This window comes from Gymnoscopelus microlampas, assembly GCF_963454915.1.
Source record: "Gymnoscopelus microlampas genome assembly, chromosome: 2".
NCBI classification, from domain to species: domain Eukaryota; kingdom Metazoa; phylum Chordata; class Actinopteri; order Myctophiformes; family Myctophidae; genus Gymnoscopelus; species Gymnoscopelus microlampas.
The window spans coordinates 2,365,632-2,386,346 of NC_139939.1; the positions used below are offsets into that span (position 1 = coordinate 2,365,632).

Below are 20,715 nucleotides of genomic sequence, written 5' to 3' on the forward strand. Positions count from 1 at the left end.
GTGCTAATGCCATAGAGCAACTGGTTGTAGCTGTTGCATGGGAGGGTCCTGAGAGTGAGTGACAGGTGGGTCTCTCTGTTTATTTAGCATGCGCTGGCTGCAAAAAAACTGTGGCCGCGCACAACCTGAGTTTAACAGCGGCCGACCATGTTTTGGTGGGACCGCGCCCTTACAAGTAAAAGTCCGGAATTCAAAATGTACTTGAGTAAAAGTACAAAAGTGTTGATATCAAAAATGTGCTTAAAATATCAAAGGTACAGTAGATAGTACTCATTATGCAGAATGTCCCGTTTCAAGTTTTTCAAATGTATACAAAATATTTTGAAAATATCAGATCTAAAAGCTCTGCTATTTTCAAAGGATTTTTATACATTTGAAAACTTGTGAAACGGGGCATTCTGCATAATGAGCCGAATGGTCGGTGGATATAGTGATTATATGACCGAAATCTGATCAAAGGCTTCAGTTTAGAGTTGTGAGAGACTCTCGGGCAGCGTAGCGGCAACGATCGCACGGAAGGCGTCAATTATATCCTTCTTAAACTGCATGGGATCAGATGGTGAATATCAAATGACTGGGATCAGGATGGGGGGAGGGGGGGGGGGAAACATGATCAGAACGTTCCTGCCCCCAAGTAAAAAGAGTTTTTTTTTTTTCATATCAAGGACACTCTGTCCTCTTAAAATTGTTAAGCCTTGCTTCACACTCCACTCTTTTTGTCTTAGTGGTTCTCAAACGTTTTCATGTCAAGGACCCCCAAATGAATGTATGTACAGTATGTATCTGACCCACGGCCCCCCCCCCATCTGAAAAGTTTGTGTGCCAGGAACCCCCCCCCCATACAAGATGTTTAAGAAATACACCCAATTTGACAAAATGGTTAACGATTTTTTCTTTAAATAGCAGATCTACAAACTCACAATTGTGACACATTGTCAGCTTGTAGAACGGCTATTTTCTAATAGCCGATGTACAGCATATTGAGTTAAAGTGTTTAAACGGATCGTGATGCTATATTAATAGAAAGCCGAGAAAAAATGACTTTTATAAATCCTTTAACATGAAATATAAATATATAGCTTTTTTTGTTTGTTGTGATCACGTGATTTCTGGGTGTACTCTTCTTCGGTGGTGCTTGGATCAATCACAGGCCGCAAAAGTAGAAAGTAGTCATTATGCAGAATGTCCCATTACACAACTTTTCAGATGTATACGAATCATTTGAAAATAGCCGATCTACAAGCTCACAATGCGTCGCATCGCGACGCATTGTGAGCTTGTAGATCGGCTATTTTCAAATGGCCGAAATGTATATGGGCAGGAGTCATCGGCATGCTAGCCTCGATCTCCAGGCTTTTATTGTTTAGTTTTGCTAAAAAATAAAAGCCTGGACCAGCGCGTCGGTGTACCCGGTATAGGAAGTGTTTTCATTTCCCCAACCAACCAGAGTGCAGTGGGCGTCGCTCGTAATGTTGTGTTGACGGTGCGGGGGCTGGCGGACAGATCGGTGAACCAATGGGATCACACGCATTCTCTCGCCGGAGATGTTAAACCCGCCCCTCTAGGTACGAAAACAGGAGGGCTAGTGCAGTCTATCGGCATGCTGGCTTGAGGTGGACATTTTGGTCAAAATTTCATTTTTGACACAGACATAAAAAATGAGCGGACAATAATATTACCAGAAACAGAGCTAGCCCTGAATGACCGTAACAGGTCTGTAACTCTGAGAGTGTACAAATGGAACCAAATGGTACACTCTCAGAGTTAAGAGGGTCCTTGCAAATCAAACATTTGAGAACCACTAGTACTTTTTTGTTGTTGTTTTAGAACCACTGTCTTAGTGGACTCCTAATGTGCCATAAAGACGTAGTATATCAGAGTAATACATATTCTGAAGAAAACCTGGAGACTGACATTCAGTAATTGGGTCTTATGATCAAAATAAGAACATTATAATGGTGTGTAAAAAAAGAAAATCTAAAATGTGCCACGGACAAGACCAAGTCTTTGCCGCGGACATATTGATGAGCCGAAGTGGTTAATGTATGTTCTGTAATAACAATCAAAATCTACAAAGTAACTAGTAACTAAAGTTTTCAAATAATAGGTCATATTGGGAATGAATTAGGCCTTCACAGGTGTTACCAATAATACTAATTAAGGCTCCGTTCCATTTAGTGTAGCACAGTGGTTGTCTTATTTTCAAGGACCCCCATAACTCTGAGAGTGTACAAATGGAACCAAATGGACCCTTACGGGTCCACACCCACCATAAGGGGCCATTTGGGAACCAAAATGGAGTGTTTCTAGTGAGCCAACATGCATGATATCAGCACCCTGACCAGAATGGAACAGAGCCTTCATTAGTATCATTGGTAACACCTGTGAAGGAAGTAAGAAGAGGCCCAATTTCTTTCCAATATGGCTGCTGTGCATAGAGCCTATTGTAGTCGAGTAAAAGTACAATATTTGCCTCTGAGATGTAGTGGAGTAGAAGCTTTGTTTCTAGGATGGATGGATGGATGGAAAGTATGTAGTTATTTAACAGACGTTCTTATCCAGAGTGACTTACACTAAGCAGGGTAATCACATAACATCTAATGCAGAGAGACAGTGCAGTGCCTCAGTACATTAGGATCTCAGGTAAACCATGAACCACAGCATATCAGTCTAAACGATATACTGAAAGAATATGTACATTAAAACTATATGATACCAGGAAAACAATGAACCTATGGGTGCATACTGTATGTTCAGTGGTGGAAAAAGTACTCAAATCTTTAGTAAAAGTCTGGTGTTCAAAATGTAATTGAGTAGAAGTACAAAAGTATTGGTATCAAAATGTACTTAAAGTACCAAAAGTAAAAGTACTGAAATGATCTACAAGCTCACAACGCGGCTATTTTCAAATAGCCTAGGTATAAAATAGGGCTAAAGTACTCAATGTATGGTTTATAATACAATCATTTATATCAGTAACTTGTAACTAAAGTTCTCTAATAATTGCAGTGGAGTAAACGTACAATATTTGCCTCTGAGATGTAGTGGAGTAGAAGTAAAAGTATTGGAAATTGGAAATACTCAGGTAAAGCACAAATACCTCAAAATTGTACGTAAGTACAGTACTTAAGTAAATGTACTTAGTTACTTTACACCACTGTAGATGGTACAGAGACAGACAGACATACAGAGTATTATTCTTAGCTCTGTGCTGTGTGCTGTATACATTGGAGGGAGGGAGGTGGGCACATGCGTCACTGCCATGTCTCGTTATACCTACAGAGCGGCGCGGCACAGTCACTGCATCACACTCACAGCTAGAATCACTGTAAAAGAAAAAAAAAGCCCCCTGGAGGCCGGCCCAACACTAACCGCTGTGTGCGCGCGCGTGTGTGTGTGTGTGTGTGTGTGTGTGTGTGTGTGTGTGTGTGTGTGTGTGTGTGTACATGAATCATGCATATCGATGTAATGTGTGTGCATAATTTGCCTGTGACTATAAGTATGCATGGATGCTTTGTATGCGCACACGCGCGCGTGTGTGTGTGTGTGTGTGTGTGTGTGTGTGTGTGCATGTGTGTGTGTGTGTGTGTGTGTGTGTGTGTGTGTGTGTGTGTGTGTGTGTGTGTGTGTGTGTGTGTGTGTGTGTGTGTGTGTGAGTGTGTGTGTGTGTGTGTGTGTGTGTGTGTGTGTGTGTGTGTGTGTGTGTGTGTGTATGTGTGTGGCGAGGGGAGGAGGGGGGTGGTTCACGCGTCAGACTGGGGGGCACATGTAATATGAAACAATGACATGCACGTCATATCTTGACACATTGATATTTTGCCGTTTCGATGTGCCATGCACTTGTGCGCGAGCGTGTGTGTGTGTGTGCTTGTGTGTGTGTGTGTGTGTGTGTGTGTGTGTGTGTGTGTGTGTGTGTGTGTGTGTGTGTGTGTGTGTGTGTGTGTGTGTGTGTGTGTGTGTGTGTTAGTGTGCGTGTGCGTGTGCGTGTGTGTGTTTTTGCGTGCAGTGTAAAAATCAGTTTTGTTCATCTATAAGTGTGTAATCCTCGCATGCGTTCATGCATAGTTGATGCATATAGGTGGCAGTGTGACCAAATGTGACATGTGACCTACTACGCAAGGATGGCAAGAAGAAGAAAGCACCATAGTAGGGCTGGGCACTTCACCGAAAGCACTTCCAAACCAACAATGTATAACCTCTACAATTTACAATGTAGGCATTCAGCAGATGCTCTTAACTAGAGACTTACAATAAACAAGGTAAACACATACGTAGAATGCAGAGAGTCAGTGTGGTGCCTCAGTAAACAAGGATCACAGGTAAACCAATAACCTATAGCATCAGTCTAAGCAATATACTTATTGAAATAATGATATGTACATTAGAAACTATAGGATACCAGGTAAACAATGAACCTAGTGTATGACCGGCTACATTAGCGTCTGTCTAAGTATCATGCTATCTAAATGACATCAATCTGGGAACCCATCGTCAAATAAAAAGGAAAAACAGCGGCCCCAGCGTTTTTCACTTTTGCATTTGACTCTGGGGAGAGTGATTAAATAGACAGACGCTGACTGGAAACCGGCGTTTCGTTCTGCCCTCAGCCCTCCACTTCCCTCCACTTCCGGTGGTGCGCCTATGTTTTCAAACCACGTCTACTAACTTTCCGTGGTTTCGTCGGCTCCGAGGACGCTATTGTTAAATGGGTTTGGGTTTGTTTTCAGTGGGAAGCGAGCGCACAGATGTAAATCCCACCCACTACATTTCATTGGGTAAAGTGTGGCCTGCTTACTGATCTGAAGGCACGCCCACTTGTAGGCCAACGCTCATAGCCTGGCATGGCCAGACTAATATCACTGCGTAGATATTAGTCAGGAATCTCTGTGTGGAACCTGCATTTCCGAGGGGAAAATTTAAAAAAATGATGATAAACCCGCCCCATATTTGCATACTGGGCCCTGATTGGTCCCTCACCACTTCGGAGGGAGAGAAATCCAATCTCTATTGAGAGGGGCCAGACCTAATCTGACAAGGGCAATTTTTTTTTTTTGCAATAGCAGATTCGTCTGGAACCATGCTACAACGCTCACGCGTTCTGAACGGGGCTCCCGACAGATTCAGTATAGCGCAGCTCTGAATCTGTTCTTGAGAGATTAAAATGACATGGACGAGGAACACAAGCTGAGTTTTCAGTTTCCGCCGTAATCTGAATATAGTATTTTGTTTAGACTGATGCTAGGTTTTTGGTTTAACTACCTATGATCCTACATTGCTGAGGCACTACACTGTCTCTGTGCATTTGATGTATTGCTTACGGTAAATCACTCTGGATAAAGAGCATCTTCTAAATGCCTACTTTGTAAATTGTAAGTAACCAACATAATCTTGCTCAGGTAGGTTAATCGAGTAATCGAGAAGACACTTAAAGGGACTACACCATGAATTTTAACTTTTTCTTCTTTTTTGTGTGTTTTGGGTCTCCCCTACATCTCTTCTATCCCCAAAAATACCCCAGTTTGAACACTCAGGCTTTCACAGCAAATCTGGGGTTTTCTGTAAATTGGTCTCAAAACAGGCCAAACTGATTTGTACCCTGACGTGACGTCACGGCAGGGTACAATCCCTCCTGTTTTTCAGTTCCAACCATGTATTCTTTTTTTCTTATTATTATTTTTTTTTTTACTTTTTTCCGGAAATGGTTGAATTTGGCGGAAGTACCACCCAAGGAAATGACGTTGATGCTTTACAAATCTGTTAACATTCTCCGTGAATGAAACGAGTGTTGTGATTGGTCAAAGAATATCGTTTCCGGGGGAAACGGAAATCCTGTCCACTCAGGATTTACTAAACACTCGCTGCTTTAGGTCGCTACCAGGCTCTTCTTTTCGCAGATGAGTGAGGCTGGGACCGAGGTTAGATCATTGTTAACCCATTCAATCCAGGAACCTATCTGTGTCATTTTAGATTTTAACAATAGCCATTATTTTATACTTTGGTTATTCAAAAATAGAAAATAGCAGTATAGTAGATCTGCTATTTTTTTTAAATCATGACAATTTTTGCATACTTTGAATATATATATATATATATATATATATATATATTTTAAAGCGAACATTTTGAACTTGAATCTTTGCTTCTGGGGATTCTACAAATGTCTTCTAATCCTAACAGTTTTTTGAAAAAAACGTATGTTGCTATAATCAGTGGTTCTCAAACTTTTTCATGTCAAGGACCCCCAAAATGATGTATTTGGCCACGGACCTCAAAATGTTTTGTTCCAGGGACCGAGTGCCGCACTATGAGCTTGTAGATCTGCTATTTTGTGCAAATCTGAATATATCTACATACATTTTTTAACCTAAATCTTTGCTTCTGGGGGTCCCTGGAACAAAATATTTTGAGATGGGGGTCCAGGGACAAATACATATCATGAAAAAAGTTTGAGAACCACTGATATATCAACATAAGTACAAAAAAAAAGTTAGGATTTAGAAGACATTATTTTGTAGAATCCCCCAAGAAGCAAAGATTCGAGTTCATTGTTTTTGCTTTAAAACATATACTGTATATATATTCAAAGATTTGCACACATTTTTCACATTTTTTCCAAAAGAAATAGCAGATCTACAAGCAAGGCACGCGGCACTGGTTGCTGCGCTATGAGCTTGTATATCTTCTATTTTTGAACAGCCCAAAGTATTAAATAATGGTTATAGCAAAAAAAAATCTAAAACGACACAGCATGCGTTCCTGGATGGAATGGGTTAACATGACTAGATCATGTATTTTCTCGTTATTAAAGAGCTGGAGAGACGGGGAGACGTCCTGTTATGCATGACAAATAGCGTGGAAAAAAAGCTGATCTACAAGCTCACAACGCGTCACGATGCAACGCGTTGCGGGCTTGTAAGATCAGCTATTTGGCTTTTTTTGCCAAACGCTTTCCTATTTTTTGTAGAATGTTTGCCTGTTCAGAATCAGGACGCTTACTGTTCATGTGGCTAAGTATGATCATGCTAAAGTGCCTGTGTGTGTGTGTGTGTGTGTGTGTGTGTGTGTGTGTGTGTGTGTGTGTGTGTGTGTGTGTGTGTGTGTGTGTGTGTGTGTGTCTCTCAGGGTGGGGGCAGGGTGCCCAGTCAGCCGTTCTGTGCCGTCGGCTTTTTCCCTTTTTTCTTCGCTGCAGCATCGCACTGCCCTGCCCTACATATACACACACACACACACACACACACACACCGTGCGCACGCACGCACGCACGCGCGCTCGCTCGCTGAGGCAGCCTGGGAGTCGATGTCCCAGCTTCCTTTTGAGAATAACGCATGGCTGAGATGAATGTCATTGTCTTGGAGAAGATTCACCCAAAAAACTGCCATCTTCTTTTCTTACCGTTTCTCTTTTTTTCTTAAGTCGCTTAGCATGTAGGTCTGTCACAACCGTTACATAATCGCCTTAACCCTTTAAGACATGAGGCGATTCTTAAAAAAAATCTAAATCCTAACAGTTTTTCGGAAAAAAATGTTAAAAAATAATTTTCACGATTTTTCAAAAATAGCAGATATACAAGCTCATAGCGCGGCACCGAGCTTGTATATCTGCTATTTTTGAATAGCCAAAGGAAGCTAAAGTGACACAGATAAGTTCCAGGTCTCAATGGGTTAATCGCAATTAAGTGAGATAATCACAATATTCTTTTGAGTACTTGTCATAGTCATCGTTTCCATGTCGAAACATGTTCAGTTTACCATCAACCATTTTCCAAAAGTAGTGGGAATCTCTGATCTACAAGCTCACAGCGCGTCACAATGCAATGCGTTTTGAGCTTGTAGATCACACATTTTTATTTATATATATATATATATATATATATATATATATATATATATATATATATATATATATATATATATATATATATATATATATATATTAATCGTCAAGTAACATTTCATGATCATGACAGCCCTATTACCAGTGGTGTAAAGTAACTAAGTACATTTACTCAAGTACTGTACAATTTTGAGGTCTTTTTTTCTTTTTACTTTACTGGAGTATTTCCAATGTTCAGTACTTTTACTTCTACTCCACTACATCTCAGAGGCAAATATTGTACTTTTACTCCACTACAACTTACAACCAATACTTTTGTACTTTTTAGACTTTTACTTGTAACCATAAGTATTTCCACCACTGGTAGGCATTCAGCTGACTGATCCAGAGTGACTTAAGCAAGGTACATAATAAATAGAATGTAGAGAACGGTGTAGTACTAGTGCCTCAGTTAACTAGGATCACAGATAAACCAAGGACATAGCGTCAGTCTAAACAATATACTATGAAAATGACAATCTGTACCTTGAAACTGTAGGATGCCAGGTAAACAGTACATCTGTTTAACCCATTAAGACCTGAGGCCGATTCTACAAATGTCTTCTAAATCCTAACACTTTTCTGAAAAACCTATGTTTCTATATCAGTGGTGCTCAAACGTTTTCATGTCAAGGACCCCCAAAATGATATGCGGACCCCATCACAAAATATTTTGTTCCAGGCGTTGTTTTCGTCGACTAAAATTATGACGGAAAATATTCGTTGACTACCTTTTTTCACTGACAAAAACTGAATAAAAGCCATGATGACTAAAAATATACTACTAAATATATTGACAATTTCGTCAACAAATACAAAACTAGACTAAAGCCTTAGGGAGGGACGAGTGGAGCAGAGATCCAGTAGAACTAAAAGACAAGTCATTTTATGTTTGGTTGCGCTCGGGTGTTGCGCTCTGAAAACAGCAGATCTACAAGCTCACAATGTGTCGCGCTTTGAGCTTGTAGATTTTCAGCATGCAACCAAGTGTAAAATCAGCCATTTTCGACGCCATCAAGGCACCGGCAAAATACATTTTAGACGACTAAAACAACTGTAGATTTAGTCGACTAAAACTAGACAAAAACTAAAACATTTCAGATGACTAAAATATACTAAAAGTAATGTACTAAACTAACGACTAAAACTAAATCAAGATTTTGCTGTCAAAATCAACACTGGTTCCAGAACATTAAAACTGTTCACTTTAAAGAAATATATACTCAAAGACTTGCAAAAAAAAGTGTAAAAAGATTTCTTTGGCTATTCAAAAATAGCAGATATACAAGCTCATGGCGCGGCACTCGGCGCCGCGCCATGAGCTTGTAGATCTGCTATTTTTTGAAAAATCGTTTTTTATATATGTTTTTTTTTTAATTCTTTTCAAAATGTTAGGATTAGGATTTTTAGAATCGGCCTCAGGCCTTAATGGGTTAAGGCTAAAAGGAGAACACACAAAAAAGTCCTGGGGTTTTGTTTCCATTGTGGTCCTATGGCTTCAATTCATCAACATAGCATAAAAATAACACCTTAATATCTGTCATCAACAAATACAAAACACTACAATGTACAAAGGAGGAAAAAAGGAAAAAACGGCGGCAGTGAATGACCCCTCCTTTCTATGGGAAATGTCATCTATCTCCCCATGTGGTCTCCTGATAGATGATTTTTCAGGCCAACATATCTAGGTCAGTCGCTAGCATCAAAGGAGGCAGAGGGCAGTGGTGGACAAAGTACTCAAATGTTTTACTTAAGTAAAAGCATCAATACTGCAATGCAGAAATTAGTACAAGTCTGGTAATCAAAATTTACTTGAGTAAAGGTACAAAAAGTATTGGCATCAAAATATATTTAAAGTACCAAACGTAAGAGAATATTATGCAGAATGTCCCGTTTCACAAGTTATCATGTCTAAAATGTATACAAATGTTTTGAAAATAGCCGATCTACAAGCTTGTGCGTTGTGAGCTTGTAGATCTGCTATTTTCAAACAGCCAAAGTTTAAAAGAGGGCCGAAGTGGTTAATGTATGTCTTTAAAATAATAATACACATCTACAAAGTAACCAGTAACTATAAGTTTTCAAATAATTGTAGTGGAGTAAAAGTACAATATTTGCCTTTGTGATGTAGTGGAGTAGAAGTCCAGAAAAGAAAAAGTACCATTTTTTGTTTTACTTAAGTACATGTACTTTCCACCCCTGGCTACAGGAAGGGTGAAGTGCTAGGGGTTGAGGTGGAGTCTGAAGAGGTGAGAGGACAATTGGGACTGGGAGTGAGTCTGCAGTTCTGACTGAAATGGGAAGGTCAAGCTACTGTGCACAGCTGAACTGCATGATCTTCATATAATTATGTCACCATTTTTTGTCTACTCGCTCTGTGTCGGTCTACTCGCTCTGTGAGAGGAGGGCTGTGGACAGTTCAGAAACCCGCCTACCAGTGACATCATCGATGGGGAATCCAAGCTAATAGAAACTGCAGGCTTTCTATTCCTGGAAAGTTAGCGTGCTATAATATAATGGAAGCCATCCATTGTTCTCGTGTTAAGTACATTTTCATACCAATACTTTTGTACTTCTATCAAGTAAATGTTGAATTCCGTACTTTTACTTGTAACAAAGTATTTCTTCATTGCAGTATTGGTATTTTTAACATGGTATAGTAAAACATGTTCATACTTTTTCCACCACTGGTGAGATATATATAGCGTTGACGCTGTACGTGAATGGAGTGACAGAGCTGTGTGTGTGTGTGTGTGTGTGTGTGTGTGTGTGTGTGTGTGTGTGTGTGTGTGTGTGTGTGTGTGTGTGTGTGTGTGTGTGTGGGTGTGGTTGTGGGTGTGCGCACGTGTGTGTGTGTGTGGTAAACATGTCCTGGTAGCTGTTGTAAAGCGGTAAAGCGGTGCAAACCACAGGGCCTCCTGGGACTGATTGTTGCTGCTTGCTGGCAGCCTGCAAAGAAACATGATGCTGATTCACTGCTGCAGTTAGCAGTGGCGGAGAGTAACCAGATACATTTACTCATGTACTGTACTTAATGCAAGCACTACGTCACTTTTTAGCGGTGCCAACCGCTCTACATTTGACCGTGTCTGTGTGTCCGTCCGTCCGTCCGTATGTTATGTCCGTCCGTCCATATGAGCACGGCAAAGAAGCAACACATACAAACACACGCACACGCACACACACACACACACACACACACACACACACACACACACACACACACACACACACACACACACACACACACACACACACACACACACACACACACACACACACAAACGGACTTGGAGATCGGCTATTCCATCTCTCCTCTCATTGGCCACACGTACCACTGGTTATCAAAGAGGGGTCCAGGGACCCCAGAGTGTCTGTGTGTCCGTCCGTTTGTTAAGTCCGTCCGTCCGTATGAGCACGGGGCTTTAAACAGCTATAACTCCAGTTTGCAGCATGCCACCAAGTCCAAATTTGGTATGTGGACTTAGACCACCAATAGGGACGAGCATTAATTGCTGAAGCCCCGCCCCCTCTGTCTTCCCATTGGCGTGGCCTTTAAACAGCCATAACTGAAGTTCGCAGCATGCTACGGAGTACACATTTTGTACATGGACTAAAACCACCAATAGGGACGAACTGTAATTACTTAAGCCCCGCCCCAAAGGCACCGCTTCCTTCACACAGGGTGTGATTTTTTTTATGTATACACAGTGGTGGAAAAAGTACTCAAATGTTTTACTTAAGTACAAGTATCAATACGGCAATGTAGAAGTAAAATTAATTCAAAATTGACTTGAGTAAAAGTAAAAAAGTATTGATATCAAAAATGTACTTAAAGATTATTATTATTATTATTATTATTATTATTTTTTTTTCTTCTCATTTTTTGCAATGTCCTGTCATTTTTTTTTTTTTTGTCCTATGACCTTGGGGGGAGGGTTGGGGATTGGGGGAACAAGTTGTCATATATACGACTATTTACCTGTATCTTATGTATAAAAATGAAAAATAAAAACAAAGTGTTCAAAAAAAAAAAAAAAAAAAAAAAATGTACTTAAAGTACCAAAAGTAAAAGTACTAAAATGTTTGAAAATAGCAGATCTACAAGCTCACAACGCATTGCTTGTAGATCTGCTATTTTCAAATAGTCTAGGTTTAAAATAAGGCTAAAGTGGTTTATGTATGTTTTATAATGTAATCATTTATATCTGCAAAATAACTAGTTACTAGAGTTTTCAAATCATTGTAGTGGAGTAAAAGTACAATATTTGCCTCTGAGATGTAGTGGAGTAAAAGTGCTGACAATTAGAAATACTCCAGTAAAGTAAAAGTACCTCAAAATACAGTACTCGAGTAAAATGTACTTGGTTACTTTACACCACTGGTTAATACGATATAACTTATACTATTGGGGTGGTTGTATTTTGTCTCGCTGCTTTTCTATTGAGACATTTAGATGGTGTCAAAGGTCACGTCTCACCTAGACACAGGATCTGACACGGCTTTGGACCTGATGGTCATGATTCAATTCATCCCCTGAGCAAGTAGGCCGGCTCTATTACAGGGGTGATGCAACTTTGATGATGGAGAGGGCCACTATATTTCCACACTCACTCCAGAGGGCCACATCGCATTCATCTTATCTCCGTATTTTAATTTTTTTCGTAAATTAATGCCGTACCATTTGCCATTCTAATTCACACAAAAGTAGCAAAAATAGCCGATCTACAAGCTCAAAACGCGTCGCGTTTTGAGCTTGTAGATCTGCTATTTTTGCTATTTTTGAATTGGAATCCTGAATTTCTTTTTGCTGTTTTTGAATTGGACTCCTGAAAAGTAACATTTTTATTTAATTTCAAATGCATTTGAACTTAAATACAAATACAAACGTTGGACATAAAACAGACAATATAATTGTAATACTAGTCATTAATCTACTAATATAGACTGAAGTAATTAAAGCGGGTCATGTTTGCATGTTTGGAACTGAAACAGCTGAAATCAATAATATATCAGTATTATTAGAAGTAAGTATATAGAAGTATGTATCATTCATTTGATCATGCATGAGAGCAACAACCGTGAGTGGGGCGCATAGAGAGAAAGAAAGAGAGAGAGAAAGAGAAAGAAAGGGACTTCTGCAGGTTTTTGAGAAAAGGTTTTACTGCATGCAATATTGTAGAAACAATATATAAAACTGGAATGTATCGAACCTACGCTATTTTTAAAAGGAATATTCGAACAGCATTTAACACGCCTAGTTGTTGTCGCGTCGCGTCGTGTCTGTGTGTGTGTCTGTGTGTGTGTGTGTGTGTGTGTGTGTGTGCGTGCGTGCGTGCGTGCGTGCGTGCGTGCGTGCGTGCGTGCGTGCGTGCGTGTGTGTGTGCCCGCGTCTGAGGGAGAGAGAGAGAGAGACAGAGGGAGACATTATGAGGCAGGACGTTTCATTCCCTTTATTCCTTCAGAGAACAAAGAATCAGGCCAGCAAAGTAGGACAACTAAATATACACACTTATGTCCTGGCACACACACACACACACACACGCATACGCACGCACACGCACGCACACGCACGCACACACACGCACGCACTTATGCGCACACACACACACACACGCACGCACGCACGCACGCACGCACGCACGCACGCACGCACGCACGCACACACACAAACAGCTCCTTTCTTAAGTGTTGTGAGTGTGTGACTTTGATGTGACTTTTGCAGTCATCTGGGTGCTCCACAGAGACGCTCCGTGATGAGCAGGTGGGGGTTCATCACACAGGACAGTTCCTTGCTCAAGGGCACTTTGCACCTGCTCTCATGGTTTGTTCAAGGACACGTGTTGGCTCATGCATTGGTATCCAACCAGAGACCTCCCCAGTTATGGGGATGGTATCTGTAACAGCCAACCAGAGACCTCCCCAGTTATGGGGATGGTACTGTATCTGTAACAACCGGAGACCTCCCAGTTATGGGATGGTCACTATAACAACCAAGACCTCCCAGTTATGGGGATGGTCACTGAAACCAGCAACAGTTACTCAATTTCCGCACGCACGCACGCACGCACGCACGCACGCACGCACGCACGCACGCACGCACGCACGCACGCACGCACGCACGCACGCACGCACGCACGCACGCACACACACACACACACACACACACACACACACACACACACACACACACACACACACACACACACACAGATAGAGAGAGAGAGAAAGCAACCCTTTACACAGTAAAATATACATGTCAAGTTAACTCAGAAAGTGTCAAATTGGACCCTTTGAGTCTAGTGTACAGTTGGTTTGTCTTTGTTTAGCTTTGGGCCAGATTTGAACCTTGAAACCTTGCTGCAACCAATGTTGTTTTTCTTTCCTCTCCTCTCCCCCCCTCCCCTCCCCTCTCCCTCTCTCCTCTCTCCTCTCAGTTTGTTCTCAGTTCTCTCGCGGCGTGTACGCCATCTTCGGCTTCTACGACAAGAAGTCGGTGAACACCATCACGTCGTTCTGCGAGACGCTGCACGTGTCCTTCATCACGCCCTCCTTCCCCGCCGAGGGCATGAACCAGTTCGTGTTGCAGATGAGGCCCGACATCAAGGGCCCCCTGGTGTCCCTGGTGGAGTACTACAAGTGGGAGAAGTTTGCCTATCTGTACGACAGCGACCGAGGTAACGTATTAACACATCCGCTGCCCGGGACGCAGATCTGCGTCCTAATAGATCCAACCGTGGGCTGCCAGAGTAATCTAGGACGCAGATCTGCGTCCTAATGTTTAATTTAGTTAATAGACGATCACGCTGTCTTATTTACATTCCGAGATCATTTTCGCTTCCGAGTCACTTCCGCTTCACCCGGAAGCAATTTCAGCGAGTCATCGAGGGTGTCATTTTGCTGCTCTCTGGTGGTCGATCCTTGTATGTGTTCAAAACCATGGCCTGAGAAACTTAAACGCATTTAAATAACAAAATAACAACAACACGCAAAAACACGCAAATCGCTGGCAGTCAATGGGGTAAATTATGAATAAACTCTGGCAGTCAATGTGTTAACAGTTGGTGGAAAAAAGTACCTGAATGTTTTACTTAAGTTAAAGTATCAATACTGTAATGTAAAAGTACTCTGTTACAAGTAAAAGTCCAGAATTAAAAATGTACTTGGGTAAAAGTACAAAAGTATTGTTATCAAAATGTGAGCTTGTAGATCGGCTATTTTCAAATAGCCTAGGTATGAAATAGGGCTAAAGGAAAAAAAAATACTTATTTAATAGAACCTGAACCCACTTATGCATCGTAAGTTATTAATAATGAAGAATTAACATAACACAGTGTCAAATTAGCTAGATTAGAGAAAAATAAAAAAAAGATTTGCGCCACTGCTCTGCACCCCAGTTTTATTAAGTTGGTTGGTTGGGAGGGGATCCGATTTGATAACGTAAGCTCGATTGACCGACTTAAATAAACAGACCTTTGTCTTATTCAAAAAATGATTTGTGGACCCTCAAGATGTGTAGTTGAGTACCCCTGATATACAGTGTCCTTGCATTATTGTTTATAACAGAGCTTTGCGCGTGTGTGTGTGCTCTGCGTGTGTGCTCCGTGTGTGTGTGTGTGTGTGTGTGTGTGTGTGTAGGTCTGTCCACGCTGCAGGTCATCCTAGACACAGCGGCAGAGAAGAAATGGGTGGTCACTGCCATTAACGTGGGAAACCTGAAAGACGAGAGGAAGGATGAGGCCTATCGCTCTCTGTTCCAGGTACACACACACACACACGTGCGCGCGCGCACACACGCACACACAGTTGCAACAAAGCCTCTTGTGGCTCAAGTCTTCTTCGGACGGCGCCAGGGGTCATCAATATGCCCGTGCACAGACAAATGTGTCCGTGGCAAAGACTTGGTCTCGTCCGTGGCACATTTTAGATTTTATTTTTTTACACACCATTGTAATGTTCACATTTTGATCATAAGACCCAATTACTGAATGTCAGTCTCCAGGTTTTCTTCAGAATATGTGTGACACTGATATACTACGTCTTTATGGCACATTAGGAGTCAACTAAGACAGTGGTTCTAAAACAACAACGAAAAGTACTAGTGGTTCTCAAATGTTTTTTTTTGCAAGGACCCCCTTAACCCTTACGGGTCCATTTGGTTCCATTTGTACACTCTCAGAGTTACAGACCTGTTACGGTCATTCAGGGCTAGCTCTTTATGTGTTTCTGGTAATATTATTGTCCGCTCATTTTTTATGTCTGTGTCAAAAATGGAATTTTGACCAAAATGTCCACCACAAGCAAGTCCTTCACTAATATTTTAGTCTAGTTTTTATGTGTTGACAAAATTGTCAGTAAATGTAGTTTTAGACATCGTAGCTTAGTTTTTATTTCGTTTTTATTTCGTTTTTGTCAGTCGACGAACATTTTTCGTCGTAGTTTTAGTCGACGAACATTTTTCATCGTAGTTTTAGTCGACAAAATCAACACTGTCGGGTACTCTGACAAAGCCCTCAACACGCCATATTAGTCTCACTCATACCTACGTTCTAACCAAATGGACCCTCCCAGGTGGGGAGGGTGATACTCGTCACTGTGCTAGTGACTTCTACAGGCTGGGGGAGGAGCCTGTCAAAGGGGAATGTTGAACGGGAAGATTAGGACGGAGGTGCTTTGTTATGACATTGGCATTGTCTGTTTCTTCTATTTTTGTTGTGATCTACAGGCTCACAATGTGTGTGAGCATGTAGATCTGGTATTTTAACTGAAGCGTTTGCCCCAGAATAGGAACAATAGGGTTCATATGGTTAAGATTTTAAGGAACTGCGTGACGGCTTCAAGAAATGTATCAGCCATTGTGAAGGGGAAAACAATTGTGTGCATCAAAGAACACTCGAACAAATCGGTGTTGCTAAGGCATGCACGGCAACAGCTTGCGTCACGTGTGACGTCAGACAAGCCTTTATAAAGTGCTGCAGGTGTCAAAGATGACTAGAGGTCGAGAGAGGGAGAGTGCGACAAAGACATAGATCAATTCGGAAAACGAGAGGAAGAGTAAGATATTCAAAGAAGGAAAGTACGAATGTTGAATGTGATGTTGATCGCGAAGGGAGGACCTAAGGGGGGGAATCACGCTGCTGTAGCCGTGGGGAAGAAGGTGTACACCTTTGGAGGGAGCTTCGCCGAAAACGGTCAAATGGATGTGCACGTCTTCAACACAGTGTGTCTGCGCTGGGTGAAGTTGCCAAAAGTGACACAGGACACATTACAGCCTGTTGTAGAACGCACCTGGTATGTTCCCTACATGCGGCGCCACCACACAGCCGTGCTGATAGAAGATACCATCTACATCTGGGGGGGGCGCAGCGCCAGAGGATTGGCGTGGAGCAAATGCATTAACCCATTTAATGTCGACACCCACAAATGGTGCAGGTCCCCCGAGGTTTCTGGTACTGTTCCAACGGAAAGGTACGGCCACTCAGCCTGTGTCTTGGGGAAGGTCATGTATGTCTATGGAGGATGCCTCCAGCAGCCGAATACATACTACGACATCAACAATGACGTCTACACGTTGGACACCACCACAATGGTCTGGGCTTTAATTAACACCAGAGGAACTTCAGCGCCTGCTTTGTGGGGTCACTCTGCCGCAATCATCGGGACAAATATGTTTGTATTCGGGGGTCGAAGGGACCACTGGGACAACCTCTTCAAATGGGGCGATGCGGACCACTACAACGCCATGAGAAGTAGCTATGGATACCGCAACATCAAGGTCAGAGTGTTTGACACGGGGACGGACTGCTGGCTGAGCACGCCCTCTGCACGGCTTCCAGCGGCATGCACAGGTCTTTCAGCTGTCGCCTGCAACGGAGAAGAGCTGTACATACTCGGTGGCGCCAACTGGAAGTACACCATCAGTTATCTTTGGAACTTCAACCCGGACACCTTCTCCTGGAGGAAGGTCGAGTCCAAGGGGATGGGCCTGATGGTGTCATCGACCTCTAACATGTGCTGTTGCATGGTGGGAGGTCGTATTATTGTCTTTGGAGGATACACCAGGGAATCCAGGGGAGGTTACGCGGTATCGGCACCCGCTGATAACCTCTACGTCTTAGACATCATGCAAGCTGGTCTGAAGACGTTATGCAAGCTGGCCGTCATTAAGTATGGGCTGGAGCTGTCGGAACTCCCACACAACATCAGGTGGGAAATGGGAGCCAAAAAATGTCGAGGCCGCAAGAAACAAACAAAAGAACTATGAATGCAGTTAACACATTCCCTGCCATAGACGATCTCCGTCATGTCGAGTTAACCGTTGACCACCATTGGTGGCAGGGTTGCCAGATCTGCTTATTATAATTTCCCCGCAAGATTTCATTTGAAAATAGCCGATCTACAAGCTCACAACGCGTCGCGATGCGTTGTGAGCTTGCAGATATGCTATTTTCAAATAGCTGTATATGTTAAAGTGCTGCATGTGGCCCATAGTCGCTTCTTTTGGGCTGGTTTTCCAAGACCTGGTTGCTTGTTTCTCTCACAGAATCTGGCAACACTGATTGGCGGAGATCTCGTCAATTCAAAACATTTTATTTTTTTTGGAGAATTCCACAGGAGAGCGCTCTAACACAACTTGGGAATGATCCCTTGACTCTGAGAGTAGGAATGGACGGATGTGACGCCATCCCAAAAACATCACTTCCTTCCACTCCTATATTAGGATTTGTATAGAAAAAACACATCTAGCTCGGATTTTTATTTTTTTTGTGAAAACAAGCCATAGGCGATAGCAACAAAATGGCTGATCCCGGCAAACATGTTTTTGTTCTGGTGGATAGACGAGACCCTCCCCCACCCCCCAGACACTCTTTGTTTACACCTGTGTGCACAACGTGACTTCCGCGGCTCTCCAAAGATCGTCAGAATGAGGTAAAAAAAAAAGAACGCTGACAGCAGCGGATTAATGAATGAAATAATACCTGGCAGGGGTGAGCGTTAACAAGACTGGGTTTAATCACGGCTAGGCTTCATGGGGATCTGGTTGACAGATGTGACAGTAGGCCTACAGCTTGACGTTATTATTGAAATTCTTTATTAGGAATAACCCCTTGAGATGTAGCATCTCGTCTTCGAGGGTATCCTAGGCACATGGATACACTGTATACACACCCCCCCCCCACAAAATAAAACACAACAAAAGCAATTACAACAACCAAACTAAACAATATCAAATATGACAAAACAGGTAAACAACAAGACAGACGACAGGATACAAATAACAAACAGAACAAACAGACAAGACAACAAAGCACATAAAACAACAGAACACGTAAAGAATAAAAATGGATCATTAAATGAAGACAGAAAGATCAATGTCATGAATGCCAAAAATGTCATGATACTATACAGTATATTTAGTGTGCTTAGGTTAAATGACAATGTTAATGTTATAGTTATTCATTAGTTATAGACATGTACATACACTCTCAAAATAAGAAGACAGCATATTTGCCGGTAGGTTATTCCTATCAGAAGGAGCTTTGAACATAAAGGCTTTCTTGGCTGTTGCTTTTGAGAATGTAGGAACAGTAAAATAGAGTTGTCTGGAATGCCTCAAGTGATAATTGGAAGAAAATGCATCCATATATTGTTTTGGATATTGTGGATATTTAGAAGTAACTTGATCAGTTGCAGGGGAAATTGAATCTCCAAAGGAAGACCCCTTCAACAAAAAGAAAACAACACATGTTATGAATGCATTATCAACACTCACATTCCTACAAACAGCACATTTTATGGGTGTACTACCAACGCCCCTAGATAGCCTAGATCCTTGCACACACTGCGTTTTATGAATGTACTGTACTACTAGATACTCTCCTCTGCAGTAAACAGTTTATGTGTGTGGTGACCCATTTTGTATATGTATATGTTTACTCCATGACAAATAGGTAATAATAATAATAAGGGTAATAATAATAATTAGGGGGGGGGGTCAAATTATTATCATTATTGGAACTTTTATTTTATCAACCACTTGAATCCTAGCATCCCTATTCTGGTGGAAACCAACGTCCGACGAAAATAGCAGATCTCCAAGCTCATGTTCGGCTATTTCCGGCAAAGAGGTGTAGATGGGGGAAAAAGCAGACCGAGTACAGCCAAAGGTCAAGTTTGCTAAGTGGTGTCTGTTTAAGTGGAAAATACACATTGACAAAAACAACAACATAAATGTACACAAGACTGCTGACAGTGCTGTCAAACAAGTCTATGAAGGAAAAAAGTAAAATTATTACCTTTTTCCATGAACTAGAAATATAACTAATTACTTTCACGTTTTGAGTAATTCATATTACAGTTACTATTTTCCAAAAGTAACTCGTTACTATTTTTGACGAGCCTTGGTGGTACTGTGGGAATGGAACAATTTGTTAAAAATAATTAGCTAGTTACTGTAGGTTGAACAAAAGGAATTAAATCACTTCCTCAAAATACCCATTCATTTCTCAGTCATTTGCAAAATCTCAACAGCCTGTGTGGACGGTGGATGGATCTTGCTGTTGGTAAGATACTAAATCCATAAAAAGATATCACACAGCTAACACCCCACAAATAGTGTCAACTTCGACCCGCAAGTGAGAAGCTCACAGTGGGCAACATGCACGTGCACACATAGACATCAAAGGGGGCTTGAGCCCCTGCCCTTTTGTCTGTCGGTAAAAAGTGCCCTTGTCTCCTCTGACTGTAAATTGTAGAAACCCCTGCGCCCGTTGGCCTCGCACCTGCAGTAAAGCTTACTTAATTGAGCCCCGTGCCATGCAGTGCTCGCGCAGAATTATAGTT

The 20,715-nt window shown here is 41.8% G+C and overlaps 1 protein-coding gene across 3 annotated transcripts in view; it reads left to right on the forward strand.

Annotated features, from left to right (window-relative positions):
* Positions 1–20,715, forward strand: part of LOC311036991 (glutamate receptor 2-like) — a gene marked incomplete at its 3' end in the record, with an annotated part of 142,340 nt that overhangs the window by 58,408 nt on the left and 63,217 nt on the right. For all 3 annotated transcript variants that reach the window (XM_084046018.1, XM_084046019.1, XM_084046017.1), the window contains exons 3-4: positions 14,310–14,549; positions 15,511–15,632. In XM_084046018.1, the coding sequence (XP_083902144.1) occupies positions 14,310–14,549; positions 15,511–15,632 (362 nt within the window). The remainder of the gene's footprint in view (positions 1–14,309; positions 14,550–15,510; positions 15,633–20,715) is intronic.